The 25,378-nt window shown below is 40.4% G+C and overlaps 2 protein-coding genes across 4 annotated transcripts in view; both read left to right on the top strand.

Moving 5' to 3' along the window:
• Positions 1–13,686, top strand: part of col6a4a (collagen, type VI, alpha 4a) — a 37,060-nt gene extending 23,374 nt beyond the window's left edge. The window contains exons 26-43 of one of the 3 annotated variants that reach the window (XM_076280217.1): positions 167–229; positions 473–535; positions 2,597–2,659; positions 2,943–2,993; positions 3,220–3,255; positions 3,379–3,441; positions 3,537–3,599; positions 4,090–4,125; positions 4,215–4,251; positions 4,452–4,463; positions 4,779–5,272; positions 6,151–6,244; positions 6,895–7,572; positions 8,258–8,363; positions 9,532–9,686; positions 10,144–10,314; positions 11,789–11,833; positions 12,078–13,686. In XM_076280217.1, the coding sequence (XP_076136332.1) occupies positions 167–229; positions 473–535; positions 2,597–2,659; positions 2,943–2,993; positions 3,220–3,255; positions 3,379–3,441; positions 3,537–3,599; positions 4,090–4,125; positions 4,215–4,251; positions 4,452–4,463; positions 4,779–5,272; positions 6,151–6,244; positions 6,895–7,572; positions 8,258–8,363; positions 9,532–9,686; positions 10,144–10,314; positions 11,789–11,833; positions 12,078–12,250 (2,403 nt within the window). In that variant the 3' untranslated portion in view covers positions 12,251–13,686. The remainder of the gene's footprint in view (positions 1–166; positions 230–472; positions 536–2,596; positions 2,660–2,942; positions 2,994–3,219; positions 3,256–3,378; positions 3,442–3,536; positions 3,600–4,089; positions 4,126–4,214; positions 4,252–4,451; positions 4,464–4,778; positions 5,273–6,150; positions 6,245–6,894; positions 7,573–8,257; positions 8,364–9,531; positions 9,687–10,143; positions 10,315–11,788; positions 11,834–12,077) is intronic. The other 2 variants (XM_076280220.1, XM_076280221.1) reach the window with 2 other exon arrangements.
• Positions 13,687–23,369: 9,683 nt separating this feature from the next.
• The window catches only part of LOC143119620 (collagen alpha-6(VI) chain-like), a 73,098-nt gene continuing 71,089 nt past the window's right edge, over positions 23,370–25,378 (top strand). Inside the window, exon 1 of the mRNA XM_076281241.1 lies at positions 23,370–23,402. The gene's annotated coding sequence lies outside the window, so the exon portion shown is untranslated. The remainder of the gene's footprint in view (positions 23,403–25,378) is intronic.

The following is a 25,378-nucleotide window of genomic DNA, read 5'->3' as shown; positions in this document are numbered from 1 at the left end:
TTGTGTTTCTGTTCTACACGTCATTTCCCAAAGATACATCAGTAAAACGTTTAAGCAAAAGCTTTCAGTTTCAACATGAAATGTAATTTCATGTAGTGTTGCTATTGCTCATGATTATGGTCTTTACCTTGTATGGTTATTAATGCCTGATTTATTTGTCTTTCAGGGGCCTAGAGGTCCTATCGGTCTAATAGGGCCAAGTGGCAGTTCTGGTTTACCTGGACCTCAGGTAACTGTCAAAGAAAACCACACTGTAAATCACAGAGTGTTGTGTTGCACTATTCTGTGAATATTTGCTTAAAACAAAAACGCAGATTAATTGCAAAAATGACACTATGCTGCATTAAAAGTATAGTTGGTGATTCTAATCCAATACATTTTTTTTTGTCTAATCCCACAAATTGCTCCTAATGGGCTGAAATCATATGGATAACAGCACCAATCACTGTAATAAAATGTGTTCTCTTTGAAGGGTGGACCAGGAACTACAGGTCCCAAAGGATCTCGAGGAGGTGCAGGACCAAAGGGACAGAAGGTTAGTCAAATCAAATGCACATGCATGCTCACATCCACACTCTTCACACACATGGGGCCCTAAAGATTCGTAGCATAAACATCATTGGGTTAGGTCAATGCTCCCACACACCACATGATTGCTAGTTCATGCATGAAACAGTTTTTGCCTGCTGACTGATGTTGCACTTGCCAATCATTTACAGTTTTTCTCAAATGCTTTGTCAATGTCAACTCTGATATCACTTTTTCAAAACAATTATCACACAGGCCTAAACCAAAGCACCCTGGCCATTGTGGGCAAAATGACATGTGCCAAATATAGGCTTTAAATCAATAATTACACAATTTACCACAAAATGCAACACATAGTTTACAACACCAATAGGTACAACCTTGAATGTTTCTATGCCTGTGCCATTTGTTGACACTTTAAATAGTTATAGTATGTGTTAAAAGGTAAACATGCATATCACAGTATGAATGTTCCTCCTCCAAAGATCCTGTCATTGACATGTAAGACCTACAGTATATTAAGCATTTCAACTACAGTTGTCCCCAGAATTATTGGCACCTCTGCTAAAGTTGACTAAAAAGAGGAATATAAAATCATCTTTTGGAAATTGAACTTAATGCCTTAAGTAAAAAAATGAGGAAATATCCAACCTTTAAGGACACCAATTTTTTTGTGAATGAATAATGTATCATAATAAATAAATGTTCTTCCTTAAAATACAAGTATTGGCACCCCTATGTTAAATTCCCATAGAGGCAGGCAGATTTGTATTTTTAAAGGCCAGTTATTTCATGGATCCAGGTTACCATGCATCCTGATAAAGTTCCCTTGGCCTTTGGAATTAAAATAGCCCAACATCATCACATACCCTTCACCATACCTAGAGATTGGAATGGTTTTATTTCAGTTAGCCTATTAGCCTGTTTGATTTGCATTGAGCTCAATGAGCATCAAACCAGCTAATAGGCTAACTGAAATAACAGTTCCTCCCCACGTAATCTCTCTCAGCCACATCTTTGGTACAAATCGGGCAGGCAAATTGTTGGGCATCCTAATACGTAATTCTGCGCATGAAGATCAACTGGATCTCAGTTTCATTAAGTGCACCGTAGCACGTAAAAGTTTAAATTAGAACATGGATAGTAGAATATTAAAATATTCTACTGTCCATAGACAGTATATCCCTTCACCAGTGTTGGGCAAGTTACTTCAAAAGCATAATGCATTATTTATTACTTGTTACTGTCATCTCAAAGTAATTTATTACATTACAATATTATTGTCTTTGAATTGTAAGGCATTACAATACATTTACATTACTTTCACCAAAATAACAGGAAATATGGATTTGGTGTTCTCAATAGATCTCCATGTGTTCAATGCAGCTCATTACACGGCAGGAGGTTATGTGGTATGGCGTAATGACTGAGCTAGGCTTAAGGCTAACAAAAGAACAATATAATGGTTGCAGTTATGGCTCACGTGACAATGTAGGCCCCAAAGGCCAAAGGTCACTCACAACTTAATATAGTAAAATATAGCCATAGTGAAATTGTATGTTGACTTTAAATGGTTCTCATCATTGCTGGTTGCCTTTCCTTCCACTTACAGTGGTGTAGACTTAATGCATATAGTTTGAGAATAATGGCTATGATCTTTGTCTGTAAAAGCAACATTTTAGTTATTCTCACTGCTTGAAATGAGAAGTATAGCCTAACCATGTTAGATCTGTTGCATGAATGGCAGAGATAACTCAAATTCCCTTTCTGCAGTCATCTAAACAAGGCAATCAAATTCCAGGACCAGCTTAGATGACTTTTTTTAATTCTTGGATAATCTTCTCTGGTGCCAATTGAGCATTTCTCAATTTTGGATTAAAAAGCAAAGTAACTTCAGTTACTGAGAATTGTACCGAGTAAAATATAACTGAAATTGCATTGGTAATGCATTACTGTAATTACATTACTTTTTTAATGCATTACTCCCAACACTGCCCTTCACTAACCACTACTACACCAATCCTATGTTTAGTCCTACCCTCATCATGTTCACTGTGTGCCTGTTTAGGGTCAACAAGGAGATCCTGGAATCAAAGGAGGGATTGGATCTGCAGGCCCCAGAGGACCCCCGGTACGTCTATTTAAAAAGCTTCTCAAACTTAAATTTGCAAACAGCTCTTCTATCCTGTTTCTTTAACAATTATCAACACTGGTGGTATAAAGCCATGGATTCACCTTCCCAGACAAACAGTATGATAATCAGTGTTGCAATAATGATGCAGTTGTGCTGCATGTTTAAACTTTTAAATCACTTAAACAAAAATAAAAACAAAAACTAAATGCACAACTTAACTGCTTGTCAGTCAGTCATTTAATGTCCTTAAAACTATTTTCATTGTTTGTGCTCGAATCAGGGGCTTGATGGGAGAGATGGCTACGGACCTCCAGGACCCAAAGGACTGAAGGTACAGCCAAGAGTGCTGTTGTCTAAAGAAGCTAAACAGGAAAATGTGAAAATAGTATCCTATTTAGAGGAATTTCACAAGTGTTTATGGGACATGTTTTGAGTTGTGAATGCCACATGCTGTGCCACCAGAGGTCAGTGTTGCATCTACATTTGTCAGTACCTGTGAAAAATGTGTAATGCAAAGACCTGAATTTTAATGTATTGATCAATACAATATTTTAAAGGGCGAGTCAGGCTTTCCAGGTTATCCAGGACTACAAGTAAGTCATCTCTGAAATATTCTATACTTTACCAGTGTTTGTGTAGATTTTACAAGACAAAGAATTGAATTCCATATTTCAAGTGAGGACATGATACAATGATAATTTTAGTTTGTGCCATAGGGAGAGGATGGTACTAAAGGTCAAAGTGGAGGTCCTGGAGTCAAAGGAAACAGGGGGCGAGGGGTGAGAACTGCCGTGCACCCACAACAATGATATTTTTTCAGTATTGAAATATTATCATTTACTATTTATAACTGAATTGCAAAATATTAAAACAGGGCAATGCTGGCAATAGTGGTCTGCCAGGTGACCCTGGAACTACTGGACCAACTGGACACAGGGTAAGATAGTGAATTAGTGAAATAATGATAATTAAAAATAAAATGATCATTGAAATGATGTTCCAGCTATGTTTTTGTACGTTGTGAATCAGTAAGCACTGTATTTTTGGTTGAACTTATATGTCATGAGGATTAAAAGATACAACTTTTCATGTTTACAGCTCTTGGTTTTAAGGATGCTTAATCAGTTGTTAATATTTGTTGGATGTGATATTTATTATCTGATATACTGTACACACCTTTTATACCTTTCTGCTCCTGAGCAATTAACCCCAAGTTGTTCCAGAGGGACTGTCTTTGTCTCTGTAAACCACTTTGGATTATACTATCAGCTCAATGTACGGCAATTCCTTCATTAGACAGTAAATGGCCCTGTTGGAGCAATGTCCAGCTGTCTTTGATCCTCTCAGTGCTGTTTCCTGAATGCCTACAGCAATGGAAAAGCAAGGTGAGATTAGGTCAGATTCAAAGTGTCCTGTTTACTTTTCAGGGCTCCAGAGGAGCTCCAGGACCCAGACAGATGAGTGTACGCTCTTTTCCCCCTTGTTCTTGGTTTCTCTTTGGTTACATTAGTGACATTCTACAACTTTGAAATGTAAACGCTGTATTTTACAGGACTGCGAACTAATCAACTATGTGCGGGACAACTGTGGTATGTTTACATTTTATACTATTATTGCATGCTGTATCACTGAAGTAAGTAACAGGTTTCTGTTTGCCATAAATTCATATATTTACAGTTTGACAAGAGTTCCATGGCCAGGGGCCAGTACTATTATTTTATTCCATATCATTCTGTATTTGATTTATAAATGATTTTGACTAATTATCTGTCACCTTCTTCTTAAACAGCTTGTGCCTCAGGTAAGGTTTTCATTTTTGTTTGTTTTTTTTAAAACATGTCTTTTTTTGGTACGTACATGTTATTGTTGACGTGGAGTTATTGTCATGTTTAAAGTAATCAGCATTAAAAGAAATCATATTTTTTGATTGATCCTAGTGTTATTATCTACCCTTGAAAGGATTATAAACCCTTGAAAGCTTGTCAAGCCAAAATAGATCACACATTTCTATATCATCTACACTTACTTGACAGTTGTAGATGCCAGTGATTGTTATAGTATAAAATTATAGTACCAGTTTATTTTCTGTGATAACACTCTTGTATTGTGTTCTAAGGTCTGATAGAGTGCCCAGCCTACCCCACTGAGCTGGTGATAGCCCTCGACATGTCTGAGGATGTGACCCCTGAGGTGTTTGAAAGGATGCGCGCCATTGTCCATCACTTACTGGAGGACATGTCCATTGCTGAGAGCAACTGCCCCAGGGGCGCCCGGGTGGCAATTGTGTCCTTCAGCTCCAGTGTGAAGTACCTGGTCCGGTTCTCAGACTACCATCGTAAGAAGCACCTCATCGAAGAGGTGAATAACATTGCCCTGGAACGCACCTCCAACCGCCGCAACATTGGGACAGCCATGCGCTTCGTGGCCAGACATGTCTTTAAGCGCACACGAAAGGGTCTGCTCATGCGGAAGGTGGCTGTCTTCGTCACCAATGGAGCCTCCCAGGATATCAAGGCAATTAACACTGCTGTCCTGGAATTCAAAGCCCACGACATTCACCCTGCTGTCATCTCCTTCAGGAATGCCCCTAATGTCCGAAGTGCTTTCGAGGTAAGTACAATAATGAAGAAAAAAGTGTATGAATCTTGGTCATAGGAAGACTTCACTTCACTTTTCACACACAAAAATATTAAACGGATTGTTATGAAAATAAACGGTTTATGTTAGTACAATTTGGTACCACTCCACACTGCCACGCTTAACTTATATGTGATGTCTTTTTGCATATCTCATTTGTCATGTATGTCTGTCCTTGAACACTCCATCAACATTACATTTAGTGCAGTAACAAACAATCCGATTTCAGTCTGATTATACTCTACTCTGATTAAGAAAATGTCCAATCCAATTTCATTAAATCAGAATGAATACCCTTTGGAGTAATCGTTAGTATTAGTTACAGTTCATCATGATTCCTGAATGAAGGAATCTAGGGTTACACTTTACTCTACAGTATCAACATAAGAGTGACATGACACTGTCATGAACGTGTCATAAACAAGTCATAAACGTCGATGACATAACGCTTCTGTCATTAAGTGTCATTCGGTTTTTGTCATAACAAGTTAGGGTTAGGGTTTGGATTAGGGTTATAGGTTAGTATTAGGGTTAGGGTTCATTTGTCATGACAGTGTCATGTGTTCATTCACTCTTATGTCGATACTGTCAAGTAAAGTGTTACTGAATCTAGTTACTTTTCCACTTACTATGTAAGATGGAATATTCAAAATTCTGATAATAATCTGATTGGTGCTTTCACCAGATTATTCTGCACATGTAGTCACCCTAATTCTTTCCTTGTTGTCTTCACTTGTCATCAAATGTAGGGGTTGGACATGTGGGGGTTTCACTGTATGAAAATTGCCATATAGTTTTTGGTCAACATCATTGACCTTGCGCATTAGTAATTAGTATTTCATGTTACACAGGCTGATGAAACCCAAAGTTTTATACTGAGCCTGGTGGAGAGTGGTCAAGAACGCCAGCAGATAAGTGATGTTAAAAAGTGTATAATATGCTACGGTATGTGAGATTACTTATCTCATTCATTTTAAAAGTTCATTCATTTATAATTTATCTCATTCATTTTATATATTCATTCATCCATGAGTTCATTTCATTGATGCATTGTCTCATTAATTGAATAAGTATGTATTTGTCTGTATATTTATGTACTTTTCATATATTTATGGCCAAATTAATAGTAGTTCAAATTAGGCCTGCACAATTTAAAATATATTCTAGCCTACATTTAATTTATTATGAAAATTAAGTATGTTGTAACTAGCATTTCATATAGTTAATTTGAGCAACAATTTGGACACTGGACAATTCAAGAGAACCTATTGTTAGCAAACACAGAACATTCAGATAGATAGATAGATACTTTATTGATCCCCAAGGGGAAATTCAAGTCATTCACAGTACCTAGTCGTCACACCTTTGATTCAATATTGTAAACAAGAATAGGTGAAACTGTCCAAGGCGGACAGGTGAATGTTTTTTAGAGGCACTACATATATGCGTATATAGATTTGTGACTGTGATACAATTATTAGGTATATTTTAGAAAAAATTATTATCAATGTGAAAGATGGTGCACAACGTTGTAGACTAACCTTCATCGGCTGACAGGTTTTTTTTTTATGTGATTCTCTTTTGACTCATTTCAGATCCTTGTAAAAGAGACGCAAGTTGTTCCAATATGAACAAGACTCCAGCTCCTGTTCAAGTGAACCTAGATCTGGCTGTGTTGGTGGACGGGTCACGCAATGTGCAAGCAGACCAGTATGAGGGTGTGAAAGAGCTGCTAGGTTCAGTGGTAGAGCAGATCGCTGTGAGCAGCCAGCCATCCAGGTCTGATGGTCAGGCCAGAGTTGCCCTGTATCAACCAGTTCCCAGCTCATACAGACCCACAGCAGGACAAGTTCCTGTCCAACAGGAGTTTGACTTTACGAGTTTTCAGGACAGCAGTGCAATGAAAAAACACATTTTCCAAAGCATGCAGCAGCTTGGTGGGTCCTATGGGCTGGGATATGCAGTGGAGTGGGTCATCACAAGAGGCCTCCTGACGGCCGTAAAGTCACGTAAGAACAGAATGGTTCTTGCCATTATTGGTGGGGAAACGAGCATTTGGGATAGAGCCCAGCTTGAATATGCCTCCAAATTAGCAAGATGTCAGGGTGTGGTGCTGTTCACACTGACTGTTGGGGACACCTTCAACACCACACAAGTGGAGGAGCTGGCCAGCCTACCCTTGGAGCAACATATGGTCCATCTGGGAGAGGTGAAGCAAGGAGAGCAGGAATATGCCAAGCGCTTCTTGCAAACCTTCCTGAGCTTCGTTAAGAGTAAGGAATCCCTTATGCGAGAAACAGCATTCTTTCTTGCTTTTCTACTTATATCTATACAAACTCACCGTTGCCATTTTCTCTTTATATCTGTACTTTGAGTTTCAAGGTATAAGATTGGTTTAGCCTATAGTTTTGATTTGATTGATGTTCTCACCAGAATAAGGTACTATTTTGGGAGCGAAAACGGCTTGCGGTAACTAAAGACGCACATGCACTATTGCACAAAGAATTGCTTTAAGAAAGGTGTGGTCAAATGGATTTACATGTAAGTAGGCAAAGCCAAGCCAAAGTTAATTAGTGAAAAGTTTCCACCACCAAATGTGGACCTAATGGGTAGTCCCACTCAAACATACACATATAACAATAACTTATGACTTCCAAAAGAACTTTTATTTTACTTATTAGAAGTATGTGGTGAGAGAAGCAATGTGTACACTTTATTACATTTATGCTATTGCTTTTAAGTAAAAGAGCTTTTGTCTGTAGTGCCTCCACATCTAGCCTGATTCTGCCAGGACCACACCACATCAACAGGCCTATAGTGTTGTCTCCATCGAAAGTTCTGTGCTCATACTAGCCATAGTGTTCTTTATGCTATTTACATGGAATGTAGATGATTCCATGAAGCAGCATTTGAGGTTACATTGCAGTGATTCTGGTGTGGCTGCTTATATTCACACAGGGGAGGTGAACACATACCCTTCGGCAACCATGAAGCAGATGTGTCGGGGTTTCCAGCAACAAAACCAAGGGAGTGTTCTTGAAGCTGCAGAACGCCCTCTTGAAGAGTAAGAATGTGACTTCTAAAGGCTATATTTCTCCAGATTTTTGGATGTGTTCTGTGTGACAAAAACATCAAATGTTTTTTGGCCAGTGGTCTACAGACCTCTAGTACTTTGCAACTTTGAATTTCCCTTAGGGGTCACTGGGATTGCTCGGAATCAAGGTGTAAGTTGATGTTATGGAAACCGTGATGCTATGCTCATTGTTCAGTTTAGATTTTGTTTGTATGCTCTTATTCTACTTCATTTACATAATCTAATTTTTGTCATTCTAGACAATATGAGTTTTTATTATACGGCTCTTCACAATGCAAGTAGAATGCTCCATTTACTTGAATGGGATTTCCGAAAGTTCTAGCGGTCATTATTTCTTGGGAAAGGACCTCTGAAAACAAGAATGACCGCTGTCAATGGCAACGGAGTTTGCGCTTGGAACTTCATTCAAAAGTGAAAGCAGACTGTGTTCTAAAGAATGTTTGATTCAAGTTCAGCGTGTGTTGCGAACTATTTGTTTCTCAGCAAAAGCCACGACGAAACGGTAACAAATAAGTGTAAAGAGACATATCATGGAGTTTATTTTTTCGTTTTGGCAAGTAGCCGTATAATAAGCGGGATAATGTATAGAACGCTGGTCATTATGGGAAAATAAGTCCCTTCAGGGCGAAACAAGACCCCTCCGCTGGCGCGTCGGGGTCCGGTTCGCCCTGTCGGGACTTATTTTCCCCATAATGACCGGCGTTCTATACATTATCCCTTACGTATTGTCTACTAGAATGGCAAAGGGTATATTATGTAAAATAAGTAGAATAAGAGTATATTTAGTAATATATTTGTATCACAATCCAGTAAAATTATGTTAAAATTAACACTATGTTCTAGATAAGAGTAGAAATACCTTTATACTAAAATTATCATTGTTTTCAAAAGCAAGTTGTCAGTGCAATTATAGGCCACCATCTGGTTGACATCAATATCTTGTTAATTCCTTGCTAATATTGTACTTAGGCTATTCTTATAGGCAAGGGACAGACATTAATCCCCCTCCTCGGTAATATAGTATTATTGGGTGAGCTCTCTGGGAGCCCCATGCCAGTGCTGGGCCCTTAGAATCGTCCTAAACCCCCCAGCGGCACCCCTGCTTATAGATCAAAATGAAACCCATGCTCTTTTTCAGGGTCCCTTGGCCAACATCCACTGGCACTACGGAAGTTGTGGAAGAATTCACAGAGGAGGTAGAAGAATATACTGAGCAGACAGTACTGGACCAGACACGGAACACCCAAACAGAGGATGGGGGTCAGCAGGCCATTGGGCGCGGAGACACTGATGGTACCCTTTCTGCTCATCGCACTTAGTCTCATTTACTCACTTAAACTTTCTGTATGACTCAACATCAGGCTCTGTAGGGCAGCCATCATGTGCTCCCTGTGTGTGACAGTCTAAACATCTGCTTTCTTGTATGCAAAGCAGATGAAATTAAACAATTGAAAATCCTGTAAAATCATTATAACGAACACTAAAATGCTCAAGACGTGTGACAAATTAATACACCAGTAATTCCTCTTAAAATTATATAAATAAAATAAAAATTAAATGAGGAAAAATATAAAAGCTAAATGACACATAACATCACCTTTTTCACAAAGAAAGCCTTTGACAGGTCTATTCTGAAAAGGCTAATTGTCTGTTGCAAGTTTTACCTGATTTGCACGTCTGTTTGCCCTAACACTCAAACTGGTCTGTTCCCCTGCATGGCAAAAAGTAAACATGATTGTCTTGCTTGCAGCTCAGTGTGAACTCAGTGTGGATGCCGGCAGATTTTGTGGAAAGTATGAGCAGAGGTGGTATTATAATACAGAGATCGGTGCATGCTCGCCCTTCTGGTACGGCGGTTGTGATGGTAACAGCAATCGGTTTAACACGGAAAGTGAATGCTTCGACACATGCAGTCAATACAGTAAGTTGATTACCTTTCACCCCACAAACGTCACTGTGGACCTTGTATTTGTCAACATTGACTAAACAGGTGTTACCTCTCCTCATTAACACTTAACACTAATTTTAACAGAAAGATTGTCTTGCAAAATGACAGTAGTCATTGCATACTGCATGGTGATTGTCCCATTACACTAACATTATTAAAATCATGTTAAATAAATCAACAGTAAATAACACTGTAATTATACCATTGTTGGTTGAAATTCCTGCAAGTTGAGAAATGAGTTGATATGTGGCGGAAAGAAGTAGTTCTACAAGAAAGTTTTAGTAATTAAAAATGGGAAATTATAACAGCAAATAACATAACACTGGCAACAGTGGTATAAGCAGGATAATGCTCCAAGGCGTTCAGTTATCAGAAAAATAATGCACTTAAAAGGTATAATGGCCCCTCCACTGTGCGTCGGGTTGCATTACAATCTCAAACGTACGTTTTTTTTCTGATAACCGAACACTGTGTCCATTCTCCCTTACATATACTGTAATGTGACTAAAAAGAATATGGATAATTCTGTTTCAAATCAGATAAAGTTGTTTCTTCACTGCCTCAGATTTTGTTGAAATCTTGTCTATATCATGAATGGTCCCCAAAACCAAGGACTGTAAAATATTTGATCAAATCCTGTCTTTCAGACCTTAACATTTATTTCGTTTTACAGCCTGAAAACACTTTATATTGGAAGCAATGTTTGGGCATTAATATTTTTAATATTTTTTATTAATATTAGTACTGTATTGCCATTTCTCAGTACGGCTGAATCATTAAACATTGTATATGCTTTTTGTAAGGCCCTAGAGTGCAAAAAGTGTGACATTTGGTATAAATCATTATTTTTTTTTAAATTAATGTTCATACCATTTTAGTCTTATGAAAATGGCCCAAAAATGCAATCACACCTTGTTTGATCTTTAATGTCATATGCATTTGGAGACCTCAAATATTGGCACAACATTGATAAAGTATTGTATTTGCAGACAGAATGGGGTACAAAAAATATCTCGGTTTCACTAGATTTGAACTTTGTTCCAAATAAAGAGCCATATATAAAATAAATGGGCATGTAGTACAAACTTTAAATGGTCTGGTCAGTCTGAGAACATGTTTGTCTGCCATACAACTAAGTTTGGGCAGACTAATGTCCAAATATGGCTTCCAAGATCAGGAATTTTTGAGAGTAAAAATTATGAAAAATCAAGGACGAAGTTACAGGTCTTTGTTTTGGGACCTAAACATTATGTAGACAAACTCTGAGCAAATTCTGAGACGGTGCAGTGACCATTTTCCTAAACTCTGTGTGATTTGACACTGAATGGCCCATGCAGCAATATTACCCTTCTCTTTAAATAACTGGATGTATAACAATTAAATACATGATTTAACTCTTTTGCTCTATTGATGTGTAAAATGTCCGATGTCTGGTTTGTACTCACAGACGTAGATGTACTTCAACAGAAAGAGGATGCAACCGTAGTGCAAGGTAGTAAAATAATAAACTTCTCAGCTGGTGAACTTAAAATCCCTAAAAAAAAAACATCTTTATAACACTGAAATAATAACTTCATAAAATGAACAAATACTTAAAAATACTCAAATTACACCAAAATGACATACAGTGATAAAAGGTGCAATTTGATATTGAAAATTATGTAAAATGTCACCACCTCAAGTTTGCTACTTGAGGTGTAAAACATTTGGTGTGATCTTTTATTTCTCTTTTGCAGACGTGTGCAACCTCAGGCAAGATGAGGGTAGCTGTCGAGAGTATGCTCTGAAGTGGTATTACGACACAGTGCAAGATGAATGCCTCCAATTCTGGTATGGCGGGTGTGATGGCAACGGAAACCGTTTCGAAACCAAAACAGACTGCGAGGCTCGTTGTGTGAAGGCACGTTAATGGGAAAAGAATGAAAATAATTTGAGGACTCACACACATTTTGTTATAGAGCTTATCTAAATACTGTTACAAGTGGTGCAGTACCAAGTATGTATAGTTTTGATTGGTCATTTTTAGTGAACCATTTATTGGGACCATGGGATTTTTTACTGCACATGTCTAAGGGCTAAGCTACACCAGGCACGTAACTGAAGTATTCTGTTCCACTATAATCAATGGAAGTAGCTACACCATACGTGATAGTGGTGCGTACTGTACTGTACGTAAAAAAAAATAGACCATTCTTCTAAAATGGATTTTACGCGTCACGAACGGAACGCTTCAGTTACGCACCTGGTGTAGCTTCCCTGTAAGTGACAAGTAAATATTTTTCCACATCTACACCTACTTCTGCGCCAACAAGATGTTGGATCTCTAAGCTGTTAAACAAATAATAAAAAACATCATGAAAGGCTATTCATCACCATTCAACTGTAACAGTGGCAAGCATGAGGGTAAACTCATGTTTAAAACAATATACAAATGTAATTTTATAGAGCTTTTCCTAGTGTCTCCACAGTGTTTGCTGTCTTCACTTTGCACTGACAGCATTCCATAACTGTGCTATTGTAATTTTTGTGGTTATCTGGAACATAAAAAGTACTTTTGTAAAGATTGGAGCAATACAGTTAAAATGTACATGAATACACATTACTCTAAACTGAGTATGGCCATTGCTGATTGGAAATGACATAGTATTGTTGTATCAAGTATTTTTGATATCAAAGATCAACATAATATTGACAAAGTGACACTATCTTAAAGTTGAATTTCAGCTGGTGCTGTTTTTTTTTACGAGAAATGTCTGAAGTGTGACTGTTGCCATAATTTCCTGACTGTTACCACATTCAACCTAGAAGATGTAATAACATAATGTTGTATCAACAAAATTTGTATGAATTTATAAAATAAAATGTCAACTTGAACAAAACCATTACAAGCAGTTGTCATTAGGACTTAAATGTTAAAGGGCTGTTCGCACCAAAAAACAATAACTTTAACGATAAGGGGAAAGAAGTATTGCTATCTAATATAAATGACAATGTCCCACACATATAATATAACTGTAAATACATGAAGAACAACATCATTGTTTCAGAGTGATTAAGATCAATAAAAAGCTGACAGTCAATCAGAATCCATCAAATTTTAGGTATCACATTCATCAACACAAGGATAGACTTTTCTTATTGTTGGTTAGTGTGGATGCTTATATCGTTATAGTTACAGTTATCTTTATAGTTATTGCTCCTGGTGTGAACGCCCCTTATAGGTTTGGAATTTGTGTAAGTCTGAAAATGAGTAAGGACAATTTCATCTTGTCAGTTTTTATACATTTGATGCTGATTGATCTGATGCTTGATATAAAAAAAAAGAATTAAAGAAAAATACAGAATCAAGAATGCTGTCACGTCCTCATTTTATCTTATCTATATTTGCACATTAACTGAGCGCTGTTGTTGGCACAGAACTATCTATTTGCATTTTGATTGATTTTTATTGTTTGCACATAATTGTTCATGGCACAATAATTGAGCAGTATATTTACAGTAACTAATGCATACACATTTGCAAAAAATGCCCGTATTGCAATGGAGTGTAATTCATTGGTTGTTCATAAGTGTAATTCATTGGTTGTTCCTTGGCAGTATAAGCCACCAGGGTGGAGGGCCCATCAGTAGCGAGAGGGAATGATGAAAGGGAAAATGGTTGTGATAAACAGTATAATAACTAGGGTTGGGTATCGTTTGGGTTTTATCTGATACCGGTGCTAAATCGATACTTATAAAATAAGCAACTAGGGTTGGGTATCGTTTGGGTTTTATCCTACCCTGGAAATCCAGAGTTCTCGCGAGAGCACAATAGAATTGTCTTTGTGAGACACTCTGGCAATGAGCAATGATGCACGTTACTTTTACCCCGATATCCCGGGGAACCAGCTAAACTGATGAAGACATCGCTGCAACGTTGGAGGACAGTAGACATTGGTCGTAGTGTTATCCGATTGCGTTGAAGTCCGAAATCCTTCAGAGTAAACATGGTCTAGTATTATCCAATTGCGTGCAGTGAGATTTTTAAATGCATGCTTGTTGCCACCCCTCAAGTTGGGCCATTACATTGTTCGTGGCCAGACCCTTAATCTTTCTAGATTACCAGGGTCTGGATTTTCCAGGCTAGTTTTATCCGATACCAGTGCTAAATTGATACTTTTAAAATAATGTTGTGCCAAAACGGTGCCTGAACCAGTACTTTGTTTTTAAAACAAAATGCCCCAACCAATGGTCAAAAGCATGAAATTGATCTTTTGATTATGACAAATTTGAACATAAAATGTAACTGTATATTCAATTTATTATCAATACCTGTAGTTTCATTGCTTCTAGGCATAATTCTAATTGCAGATGGCTTGCCATAACTTTAAATGAAAAAACTGTTGCCATGGATGCACACACAATGTTAAACTTTCCTCTGCTTTCAAGTTTATCCAGTGCAGATTGCTTGCCATAGCTTTGAATGTGAAAACAGCTTGCCATTGCCCTGCCAGTTCATATGCTGGTCATGGACAACGACAATTGCATCCTAATCTAATGTCGAGGGACACTGATTTCAAGTTTATCCAGTGTGTACTCAAATGCTTCGATACATTTGATGCCTTCCCCCTTAGTTCGTTTTTAAACATGTTACATATGCTGGTTTTGGGAGTGTTTTGATTCATAGTGCTAGAAGGCATTTTAAACTGCAACTGTGCGCTAACATTAGGCTACCTCCTTTCAGAGCAGCTTAGCGATAACATGCAGTGACTACTTTTCTCCACTTATATAGGCAAAATGATCAAATGAACGAATGCATCTGTAATAGTAATTAAAATGAAACTAATCTATAAGGGTACCAACAAATTAAGCCAACAAATTAATCATCAGATTGTCAAACACAAAAGCCTCCAACAAGTCAAGGCATCGCCATGTAACAACAAAAGCAGTATTGTAGTATTTTTGTTGTGGGTTTGTCCAATGGCAAGGAAGACATGACTGGTCTTATGCTAACAATGTGCACCACTGCCTCAAGCTAAACTAAAAGAGGGTTTTCAAGAGCCATATAGTGTGCCTCCTGGTCGTTAACTGTACTGACAGAATGCCCATATGATTATGTGGCTAAATCAATATAATGTTACAACTCATAATAGTTTAATGTACTTTGAACAGATGAGGGCCTACCTATCAATGACTAAGTCTACCAACTATATTGAAATTCATTACTTTTTTTAAATGTAGGATTGTGATGAAGCACAGTAGGCTTAGGCTATGGTTGTAAAAGGCTAAAGGCTTTTTCATGTGCAAATATAACATTTCCTACATCACACACCTCCTTCCTTTTTTTCTTTTTTTTTAAGTCTGGCCATTGAACATGAATCTGAATGTTAACATTGAGAATTTTGGGATGCATTGTTGTCATGCATTGTAAGTAACTAGGAATATGTACTGTCCATGACATGAAGTACTGTTGGACATGCATGAACACGTCTCAATTAAAACTGCCTCATGCAGTTATTATACAGTGCATACGGAAAGTATTCTTTTTTTCACATTTTGTTATGTTTCAGACTCATCTTAAAATGGATTCAATTATTTATTTTTTCTCATCAATCTACACACAATACTCCAACACCCCACAAAAAAGCAAATGTTTGGAGTGTTCTGTAAATGTATAAAAAAACTAGATGTACCGCAGAGCGGTACAAAATATGACAGCCGCCCAGTCGAGCTTCCAACTTTTGTTCCACAAAAATAAGTCACGTTTGTCAAATTGTGTTCATTTCCTAGTTTGTTCCTTTTTTGTGTTTGTAATTGAGTGTGTGCAGAGTGTGTGGTTGTTTTTGTGTATATGTGTGCTTCTGTGTGTGTATATTGACTGTGTGTGCCTGCATGTCAGTTAGTTTTTTTGTGTGTGTTTTGTGTGTGTGTTTGTGTGTGTAAGTAGGTGTGTTTGTATGTGTGGGTGCATGTGTGTGAGGGTGTGTGTATGTGTGTTTATGTGTTTGTGTGCGTGTTTGTGCATGTCGTGTGTGTTCATGTATGTACTTTTTGCAATAAGTGCCATGGGATCTTAAACAACCATGGTGAGTCAGGACCTCAATTTAACATTCATGCAAAAGAAAACATCTCATGCAGTACAGTGTCCCTGTCACTGCAATAGGGCATTGGGATTGATATTTGTTTGGCAGTTTTTGGCCACAGGGAAGAGTGCCACCTACTGGCCAGCCACCAACACCACTTCCAGCAGGAACCTACTCTTCCAAGGAGGTTTCTTATCCAAGTACTAACTAAGCCCGCTTAGCTTCAGTAATTCAGCAAAGTCAGGGTATGGCTGCTGGCTAAAAACAAAAGGTGAAAGGCATATATGATTCTAACAGTCTCACTGAATTGCATTGTTCACACTCAGTTCTCACTGGTATCTGCTAGACAACAAGTACCAAAACATGATTAGTTCATAGATTTCACATGTAAAATACATTTTACAAGTAATATACAAGTAACCAAGGACCCAATGGTCACTAATGAGATCTAGAGTTCCTCTGAGAAGATGAGAGAAGCGTAAAGAAGGACAAAACAAAGACTGAACTATTTTGGCCACAATTCCCAATGGAAGAAACCAGCACTGAGCTGCACTGATGTTTGGCCATTTCATTTGGACATTTGAAATCATTTCACTGATGTTTACTGTTACACCTTACTTGTGCTTGTATCTATGTCTTGAAACTGGATCTAAATCCATTTTCGGTAGAACTTAAACTGGGGAGGGCACAAATGTCCGCAGAATGTTTGTCTCCGTCAAGGTTCCTGGTCACTGTTGATTTGGTCACTTCTAATGTTTGTGCTATCTCTCTGATGGGTTTTTTTCTGTTTTTCGCAGCCTAACGTCTTCCACACACAGTTGCGTTCCGTCAATGCATGCCAGTAGGTGTTTGATGACTTGAAGTATTAGGGGTTTGCACGGACGTCACGTTCTGGCTGGTAACCATGGCAACCCAGCACGCGCGGCCATATTGGCGATACTCAGTGAATGAAGTACAATGGAGTGTTATGCACTTTGGATATCTTACGTGATTGTAGCCGTGTCTAAACAACAGAAAAGCTTATCAAAATGCGTGTAAGATGCAAAGGCATATAGGGCAGGACTTGGACCACAAGAAAAGGCACGATATTTCGAGAAATTACGGTTTATTGGCAGCGCAGATCCACATGAGTTGGGTGAGGGAGACGAAGTACCAAGTTCAACCACAAGCGCCCCCTTCCTCTGATAACTTCTGTCATTATTCTCCTTTCTCCCTGGTTTTTTAATAACTTTTGGAAGTCGATACCTAGGCTACACCAGATGTTTTTCTCAGTATCCTATTGGTACTATCTAAAACACGGCAATAATTAACCATTTTCCTTGACGATCTTAGGGATTTACTTCAGTGCCTAATGCTTTCTAATGAGGCGAGTATCTCCAATATGGCGACGTCCAGATCTGATGACACGCCGTGCAAACCCCTAATAACCGTAATTTGATTGGTTGGTGCCATCCGTCGATTGGCTTGATTGGCCGCTGCCGTCTGTCGGTGCAGCAACAGCTGAACTGCTCAACGCATGGAGGTATTATATATAACTGGAGAGAGTGACTAAGTCCCGCCCCCATTCATTTCAATGGCCCATGCTAGGCTAGCTACTTTAGCCAAAAAAGTATGAAATTGACCGCAGCCATCTTTACGAAAATGGCGTTTCATGGGTGTTCGTTTCCGGCACCAGCTAGAATTAGCCTATTAGATTCCACGTTACAGACGAAGACAATGTAAGGTACAACGGTATGTCGTTGATGAAGATTGGCCATTCCCTCAGAGGAAAATAAGTTGTTCGGGAACGCGCTTCACCTCGTTATAAGCGCAAATTCATTTAATTGGTTGGGAACATTTTGGGAATGGTGGTGCCCTGTCTCTGAAGTCCTAGGTTATTTAATGTGATGTTCATATGTGATAATAAACTATGCGAATCAATATTGTGTCACTTCACAAATAATGATCCCTAAATACTATATTTGGACAGGTTGTAGGCATATTATGCAATAGGCTATCCAACGAAAATGACTATTAATTAAGTAGACATGAAACGTGTGGATAGCTGGGATTTTTGCTGCACCCAGTGTGAATTTGCAGCTTGTTAAGCCTAGGCTACATTTGCAGGCAGACGGAATGAAGCCAATGCAAGTTAAACTTCCGATAGAAGCGCACATCCCTCGGGTATTGTGGCTCGAGCAGGCATAGAGTCTGCAACTGTTGTTGGACATTTGGCTTTTTCCTCGACTGGCAGCCTGAACATTTAAATCAAATGCATAGCCTAATCATGTCAATGTTGCAAGAAAGCAAACGAAATAAGTCATTGACATTTGTTTAGTTTTAAAACACGTGGGTAGACAGGTTACATGATCCAGACGCTGCGTTCTACAGAACTACAGCCTGTGCGTTTTAAAATAGTCTTCATACACAACGCAATAAGTAGGCCAATAATTGGATATAGGTCATTGCTATGCATCTGCCAAAGTGTATGGTCAGTCAGTTACTTTAAGGTAATTGGTATAGGCTACGGCAAATAATAGCCTAATATGACAACATTAACATTTTTCTTTTTGTTTTTGTTTGTTTTATTTGTCGTCTTCCAGAAATGAAAACCAACATGGACGCGCGAGGACGCTCGTGCCCAACACTAAAAACTCGTGCATGAGCTGTCATCTACCAATCAGCATGTAAAAACTGGTGCCGGAAGTTGCAAACATGTAACGCCATGTTTTCAAAAATGTCGGCGGCCAAATGCCATGCTAAGTGGCTGAAGCTAACCCTTCAAATCCTGACCCCCTGGCTCAACGGGAGCGACGAGAGAAACGCGACGCAACGGACCCACAATGAATGGGATGCGTCTCCAGTACTGCAACGCACGCAACTGTGTGTAGGAGCCGTAAGGGTGGCTTGCATTGAGAGCTCCTTTGACCGCATGTTGTGGATTTGCAACAACAGCTTCCGTTTTTTTTAGGTTGCCTAGTAACGGGGACGCTGCGCTGGCCAGATGAGCCGCTCCGTTTGGCCTATTTTGGTTTGATTATTTTCCAATATTTACATATTTTTCTGATTTGTATATTTTATTCGTTAACATATCAACTCGTTCGTTGTTTTTGTTGCGTTTTTTTCCCTTTCCGTGGTGTTTTTTTGTCTGTTTTTGCCTAAGAGACGGCATTCCATTGACCGTTATCTCCGTAACATTTAGGCCTAGCTTCTACTATCCAACTCATCAGCATACGGACTCAGTGGCTGTTTCAGTCGGTTGACTGTCAGTTGGGAGTAAGACTCCTCATTCAATCTATGAACTTAAATGGCTGATGTAGTCGGACTCTCAGCTGTGACATCGGTGGCTGATCTAGTGGACTATCAGCTGGCCTAACGCAGGAGAATAATAATATTCAACGTGGCTCTCAGCGAAAATGTGCTCGACCTATGCCGGGCAACGGGGATATTACGCAGGAAACGCTACATCCATCGAGGATCCGGCCGCACTGTCATCAAGCCGACAACAGAGCATGGTATCCTCCTGTATCCCTGTGTCCCTTCACTCAGGTACAACTCCTCAACTCATCTTCCTGGTGCCTGTCAACAGCGATGGTCTGATGAGCGCGTCTCACCAGAGCATAACGTTAGCTTCTAGACTAGGCCAACTGGCTCTGTCGTGTCAACTACAAGCCATCTCATCTACCGAAGTTCTACCCAGCGATTACACAGCTAGAGTTGGACTAAGTTAAAACTGACTTTTCTTTATTTTAATTTCTTATTTATTCATTTTATTACTTGTTCATTTTTGTTTGTTGTCTGTCTTGTATGTCTACCGTTAGGTGTCTCGGGTAGCCTACGCTGGCGATTACGCCGCTCCATCAGGTATCTTTTGTCTTGTGCGTCAATTGTTATTTTGTAAATGTGTTTGTTTGTCTTGATGTCGCGGGAACGCTGGCGACTACGCCACTCCGTCCGGCATCTTTTGTCTTTTTGTTATCTGTAGGCCTAGTGTTTCTGTAATCTCGGCTTCATTGAAAATGAGGGCTTCCCTCAATGACCCTCCGAGAATAAATAAAGGTTGAATGAATGAAAATGATAATGCCACACCTGAAATCAAGTCCAGACCTTTTATCTGCCTAATTGATGATGAAATAATGAGGGAATAACCCACACCTCACAAAACAGCTTTTGACTCAATTGTCCAATTACTTTAGGTCCCTTGAATTAAGGGGACTATGTATGAAAATGTTTGCAATTCCTAAAACCTTCCTCGCTTTTGATGTAAATACCCTCAAATTAAAGCTGAAAGTCTGCACTACAATTAAATCTCAATCATTTAATTTCAAATCCACTGTGGTAGCGTACCACATTTAGAATTTGTCGTGGCATGCTAAAACAAATTAAACTCACCTTGACTGTACACTGTAGGACATGACATCAAATCAAAACCCGTGTGAAAGGAGGGATATAAAGACAGGCCGAAAACAATACGGATAACAACATCACCTAAGTTTGAATTCATTGAAAACGCAAAACCCTTTCGGACCACGTGATGCACCGCTGAGCTATACCTGACAGGTTTACACTGCCGTGAAATGGGATGTGCACCTGATGGAGGATCCTCCCATGTTTTCCTGACAGGTACAGACGTGTTTTAGGCATCAGCACTGAGCTACTGTGCTCATTTCTAGCACCTGCGTGTAAATAGCAAAATGTCCACCAGGCCAAACCCAAGCAAACCAAAGTATAGCATTTTTATGTTTTCAGCTGAGATCTGATAGAGACGGTCCTCAGGCCTTGAATTTGTCATTCCTCATCAAACTGGCGTCCTACAGGAAACATCTGTACTGTAATTAGCCCCTCGAAAACGAACCCATCACAAATACAACCCCGAATCCATGCTCTCTTTGTGCATTTTTACAGCAGCAATCTACAGTGTTTTCTACCTTCACTTTGACACTATTCCCTTTGTTTAGAAATGGGAGACTGAGATGTAAGCTGGTGGATTAAGAGCTGTGTGAGAGAAACTCTTGTGGAGTCTCTCTCCACAAACTCTGGAGCGGGCTGTGACTTGTTAAGTTCACCAGGAGGTGTGGGCTGTGTGCATGCAGATGTGTGTGTGTGTAATTTGAGGAAAAACAGTGCAACTGGGAATGATTGTGAAACTGACTGCTTCAGGGCTTTATCACCAGATTTATGGCATGTAGGGAGACATCTCTCTCTCTCTCTCTCTCTCCCTCCCTCTCTCCCTTAAAGGAACACAAACATGATGTCTCGCTTATGACATTGATTAAAAAGAATTTCTGAAGTAACCTGTGGGTACAGAGGGTTATTTTCGAATAGTCAGTCCACCTACACTGAAGAATGACAAGCCTTAGGCATGAATGATGCCCCTTGTATTAATGGACAAGGGTTGTCAAATATATTTAGCAACCAAGTTCTACCTCACCTGCTCAAATAAAATGGATTTTAAAAAGGTCTTTGAGGCATCTTCCATATGGACATTTCATGCTAAGCATAAAGTGAACTATGATGCTCACTTTAACATAAAAAAAGACTAATGACAGTATGTCTCATAGCCTACTGATTTAGCCCAGCTGTTTAAAACCAAGAGGCAACACAACTCTGTAGGCTACTCAGTAATGTGGGATATAGGTGTGACAGTATGACTCGGAGCAGTGGGTGTGGGGCTGTCTGGTTCCCATTTCTGCCCCGCCCTTTTGTAAATGGGGAAATTAACACGGCTCCATAAATAGTGTGCAGTGGTTAATGGAGGAAAGCTTCTCCTCCGTAGACGCTGCGAATTCCAGCTCCGTGTCTGGTCATTGTCTCCCCAGGGTCCTTCGCACTTGCTGACATCGTGCTACAGCACTGATACAGCTTGTGTTGTCCGGCGTGCACTCATCCACTGCTCTGCTCAGTAATTGTGGGTTCGCTAAGCTCCCCCTTTCAGCAGTCATCCATCTCATCCTAGCACTTGGGTAGGCCTCTCCTCGCTCTCTCATAATTACAAGGCTATTCATGGACTGCTGCTGTTCTGTTCCGTTCTGCTGCTTGGCGTGTTCTAGCCTAGCTTGCCTCTGCTAAGGCCCTGTAGTTTCCTCAGCGGGCAACAGATTGTTGCCGACTATCGTCGGCCGAAGGGTGTCCGCTATCTGTGGGTGCTTGGGTTTCAATTTGTTGGTTGCGGTGCAGGTGCGTGTGTCTCTGTGCATGTGTGCATGTTTGTATGTGAGAACGAGCATGTACGTGTATGTGTGTGTTCTGTCGCTTTTGTTTTGTTTAGTCAATGTTAGTGTTTAACTGCTTGTGTTTGTTTAGTTATTGTGTTGTCTGCATGCTGGCTCCGGCTTGCTGGTGGCTACGCTTGGGTAAATGTGTATAAGTCATTTGGTGCTAAATCCCTTTGCTTGTGCTGTGGTGTTTCTTTATTTGCTTTGGTTTGCTGTGGTGTCTCTGATACTTTTCTTTGGTTTGCTGTGGGTTTTTGTTTGCTTATAATTTCTGTAATTTCTATTATTTTGTTTAGTCATTTTCTTTTATTGATCCCTTGAAGTACGGGATTGTGCTCCAATTGGTTTGTATACATCCGGTAAGCTCAATCCAGTTAACTTGTCAGCCTGTTGTCTCTGTCTTGTGTAGCCTGATCTGTGGGGAATGTAGTGGGCCCACTGTAAGTACCATTTTACTGTGAACTGAGGTTAACTGAAGTTATTGAGAAACTAAAATAATAAAAACTTTGTATGGATTTATAATTCTGCCTCCGCCTGTCCTTCAGACTGCCTGCCCTGCCTAATCCTCTACAAGAAGTAATCATAGTTTTGATGCTCAGTTCTCGGTCCTGTCACATAGGCATTATCTAAAAAGAGCAGTCAGATTAGTTCTAATTTAATGTTGTTCTGTAGTCTAAACTCGATGAACAGGAGAACTTTAAGTTAACTGTATATTTACAGGTCTATGCTCACTCTGGTTTCACATCTAGCTCTTCTGAATTTCTCAGGCTGAGGAGTGAGAACTATCAACAGTATACCAGTCAATGTAAGTACGTTAAACTGTAGCCAATTTACGCACGCTGCTTTTGGTGTCGATGTTGCAAAATAGCAAAAGTAGTTCTGGAGGTAGGCTAAACGTGACTAAACGTGCAATTACATTAATGTTAGTGTATAGGTCCAGATGGCTCATATCTGGAGGATTGCCAGTTCCCAACACACAGCTTTAGGCTGAAAGGGGGTGTGTTTTTTTTTCACTATTTTCCAGTCAAAACAGTCTTTACTGCTGTTTTGGGGATGTATATTTCTTTCACAAAGGTTAGCTACAGTAAGGGAAATGTGTGGTGTGGTGGAGAAGTGGTAATGTCACTGCCTGACAGTTGCTTGCGTTGTGTTTGGATTAAAGTGTTTGCTTTGGTCATTTTGACCTTACACTGTACCTACCACGCCTGATTGGGATACAAAGCATTTGTTTCTTTGCTTTGTTTTTCATATTTGGCTTATGGCAAAAGCACAGTAAGTATTTCCTTGCAGAAGTCAGTGTCATTATTCGACGGCGAGAAATAACAACTCACGAGTGATTTACATTAGCCAGGCCACGCCCTCAACTGATTCAGCAAGCTCAGGAGGAGAATGCAAAAGGAGGACTTTCCCTCGTGATTGATGGCATGTCCGCAAGACTCACTCCAGAGTAAATTAATTAGCTGATCTGTAGTTCAATGGAATGAGACATAAGAAACTACAAATTTGTACTGTAACGATTTGATAGCGACACACACAGTTGTCCAATCAAAAGGTTTATTAGCTGAGAAGAGAGCAGGGACACAGACACAGAACACAATACACACGGGGCAGCCCCCCACACAAAAAGGATCACACACGAGGGAGAACTAAAAGGGAAACATGTTACAATAAAGACGCTAACATTACACTCAAAACTAAGGAGAAATACAGACATAAACCCCAAATGTTCGCTCCCGCATCCCAGCATGCCCTGCGTGGGAGAACGCTACGCAATGTCTTGTGCGCCGACGTTACACAGCTCCCCCAACAAGCCATTGCCGTCCTCGGCAATGACCACGAGGTAGCCACATGCTAACGTCGGCGCGTCGCCCGCCACTCAGTTCAGTGCGACAGTACCGCCAACTCACGTGGGGTGCACGCCGCAGGAGCTCACTCAACGGGGAGCCACGCTGCTAGCAATCCAGTGCGGTCGTGCTAGCAACCACGTTGCCGTCCCCGCTCGTCACCAGCTCCCTCTCAGCAGCTGCCCTCAGGCTGCACTTTCCGCGGCGTGTCACCGCGGCACTCCTCCTCTCCTGGCGGGGCCCTAGGTGGCCTTTCCAACCGTCGACACTGTACCAAGCACTGGGGTTCGAGGGGGGTCAGATGAAGCTGCACCAACGGCGCTCCGCTCTGTCGATTCACCGACCAGGACAAACAGGCACCGACTCCGCAGCAACCGGACCACGCTGAGCTCTCCCGCTGCAGCTACCGTCTTCGGCGCCCCTCCTCGTGTTGCCTCCTCGCAGAGCCGTCCTGCTCTGCTCCCGGCCCGTTGCACTCCCTCTCGGCCTCAGCGAAGGAACGACCCCCGCGGTGGCCATGCTATCGAACTCCACACCACAAACTTTTTTTTTTTTTTTTTTTTTTAAAGGCGCCGGCCAACAGGCCAACTAGAACGGGCGCCCACACAGCACGGTGCCCCTCACACGCACCCAAACGTTTTAAAGTTCAGATGGCCTTTCCGTCGAAGCTGCCCCACCGTCGTGAGTTCGCTGCCCCCAGCGCCTCTGCCAACCATCCGTCGTCCAGGAACCTCTTCCTCGCCGCTCTCCCTCGGCTCTGCTCACGCGTCGCGGCCACCGCCAGCTCCAGCCTCGAACCGCCCGGCACGGAGTCACTGCCCAGGCCAGCGTCGTCTTCTCTGCGAACGTTTCTTCAGGCCTCTCTTCCGGCCAGATCTCCTCCCATGGCAGCAGGCAGGTCCAGACGACAGCACCTCTCCTCCGTCGGCAGTAGCGA

This window comes from Alosa pseudoharengus, unplaced genomic scaffold, assembly GCF_046254945.1.
Source record: "Alosa pseudoharengus isolate Yale_2024_CS ecotype anadromous, Long Island Sound unplaced genomic scaffold, YU_APseudo_1.1 YU_APseudo_1.1_scf_12, whole genome shotgun sequence".
Lineage (NCBI taxonomy): Eukaryota > Metazoa > Chordata > Actinopteri > Clupeiformes > Clupeidae > Alosa > Alosa pseudoharengus.
This window is presented reverse-complemented; position numbering and strand designations above follow the sequence as displayed.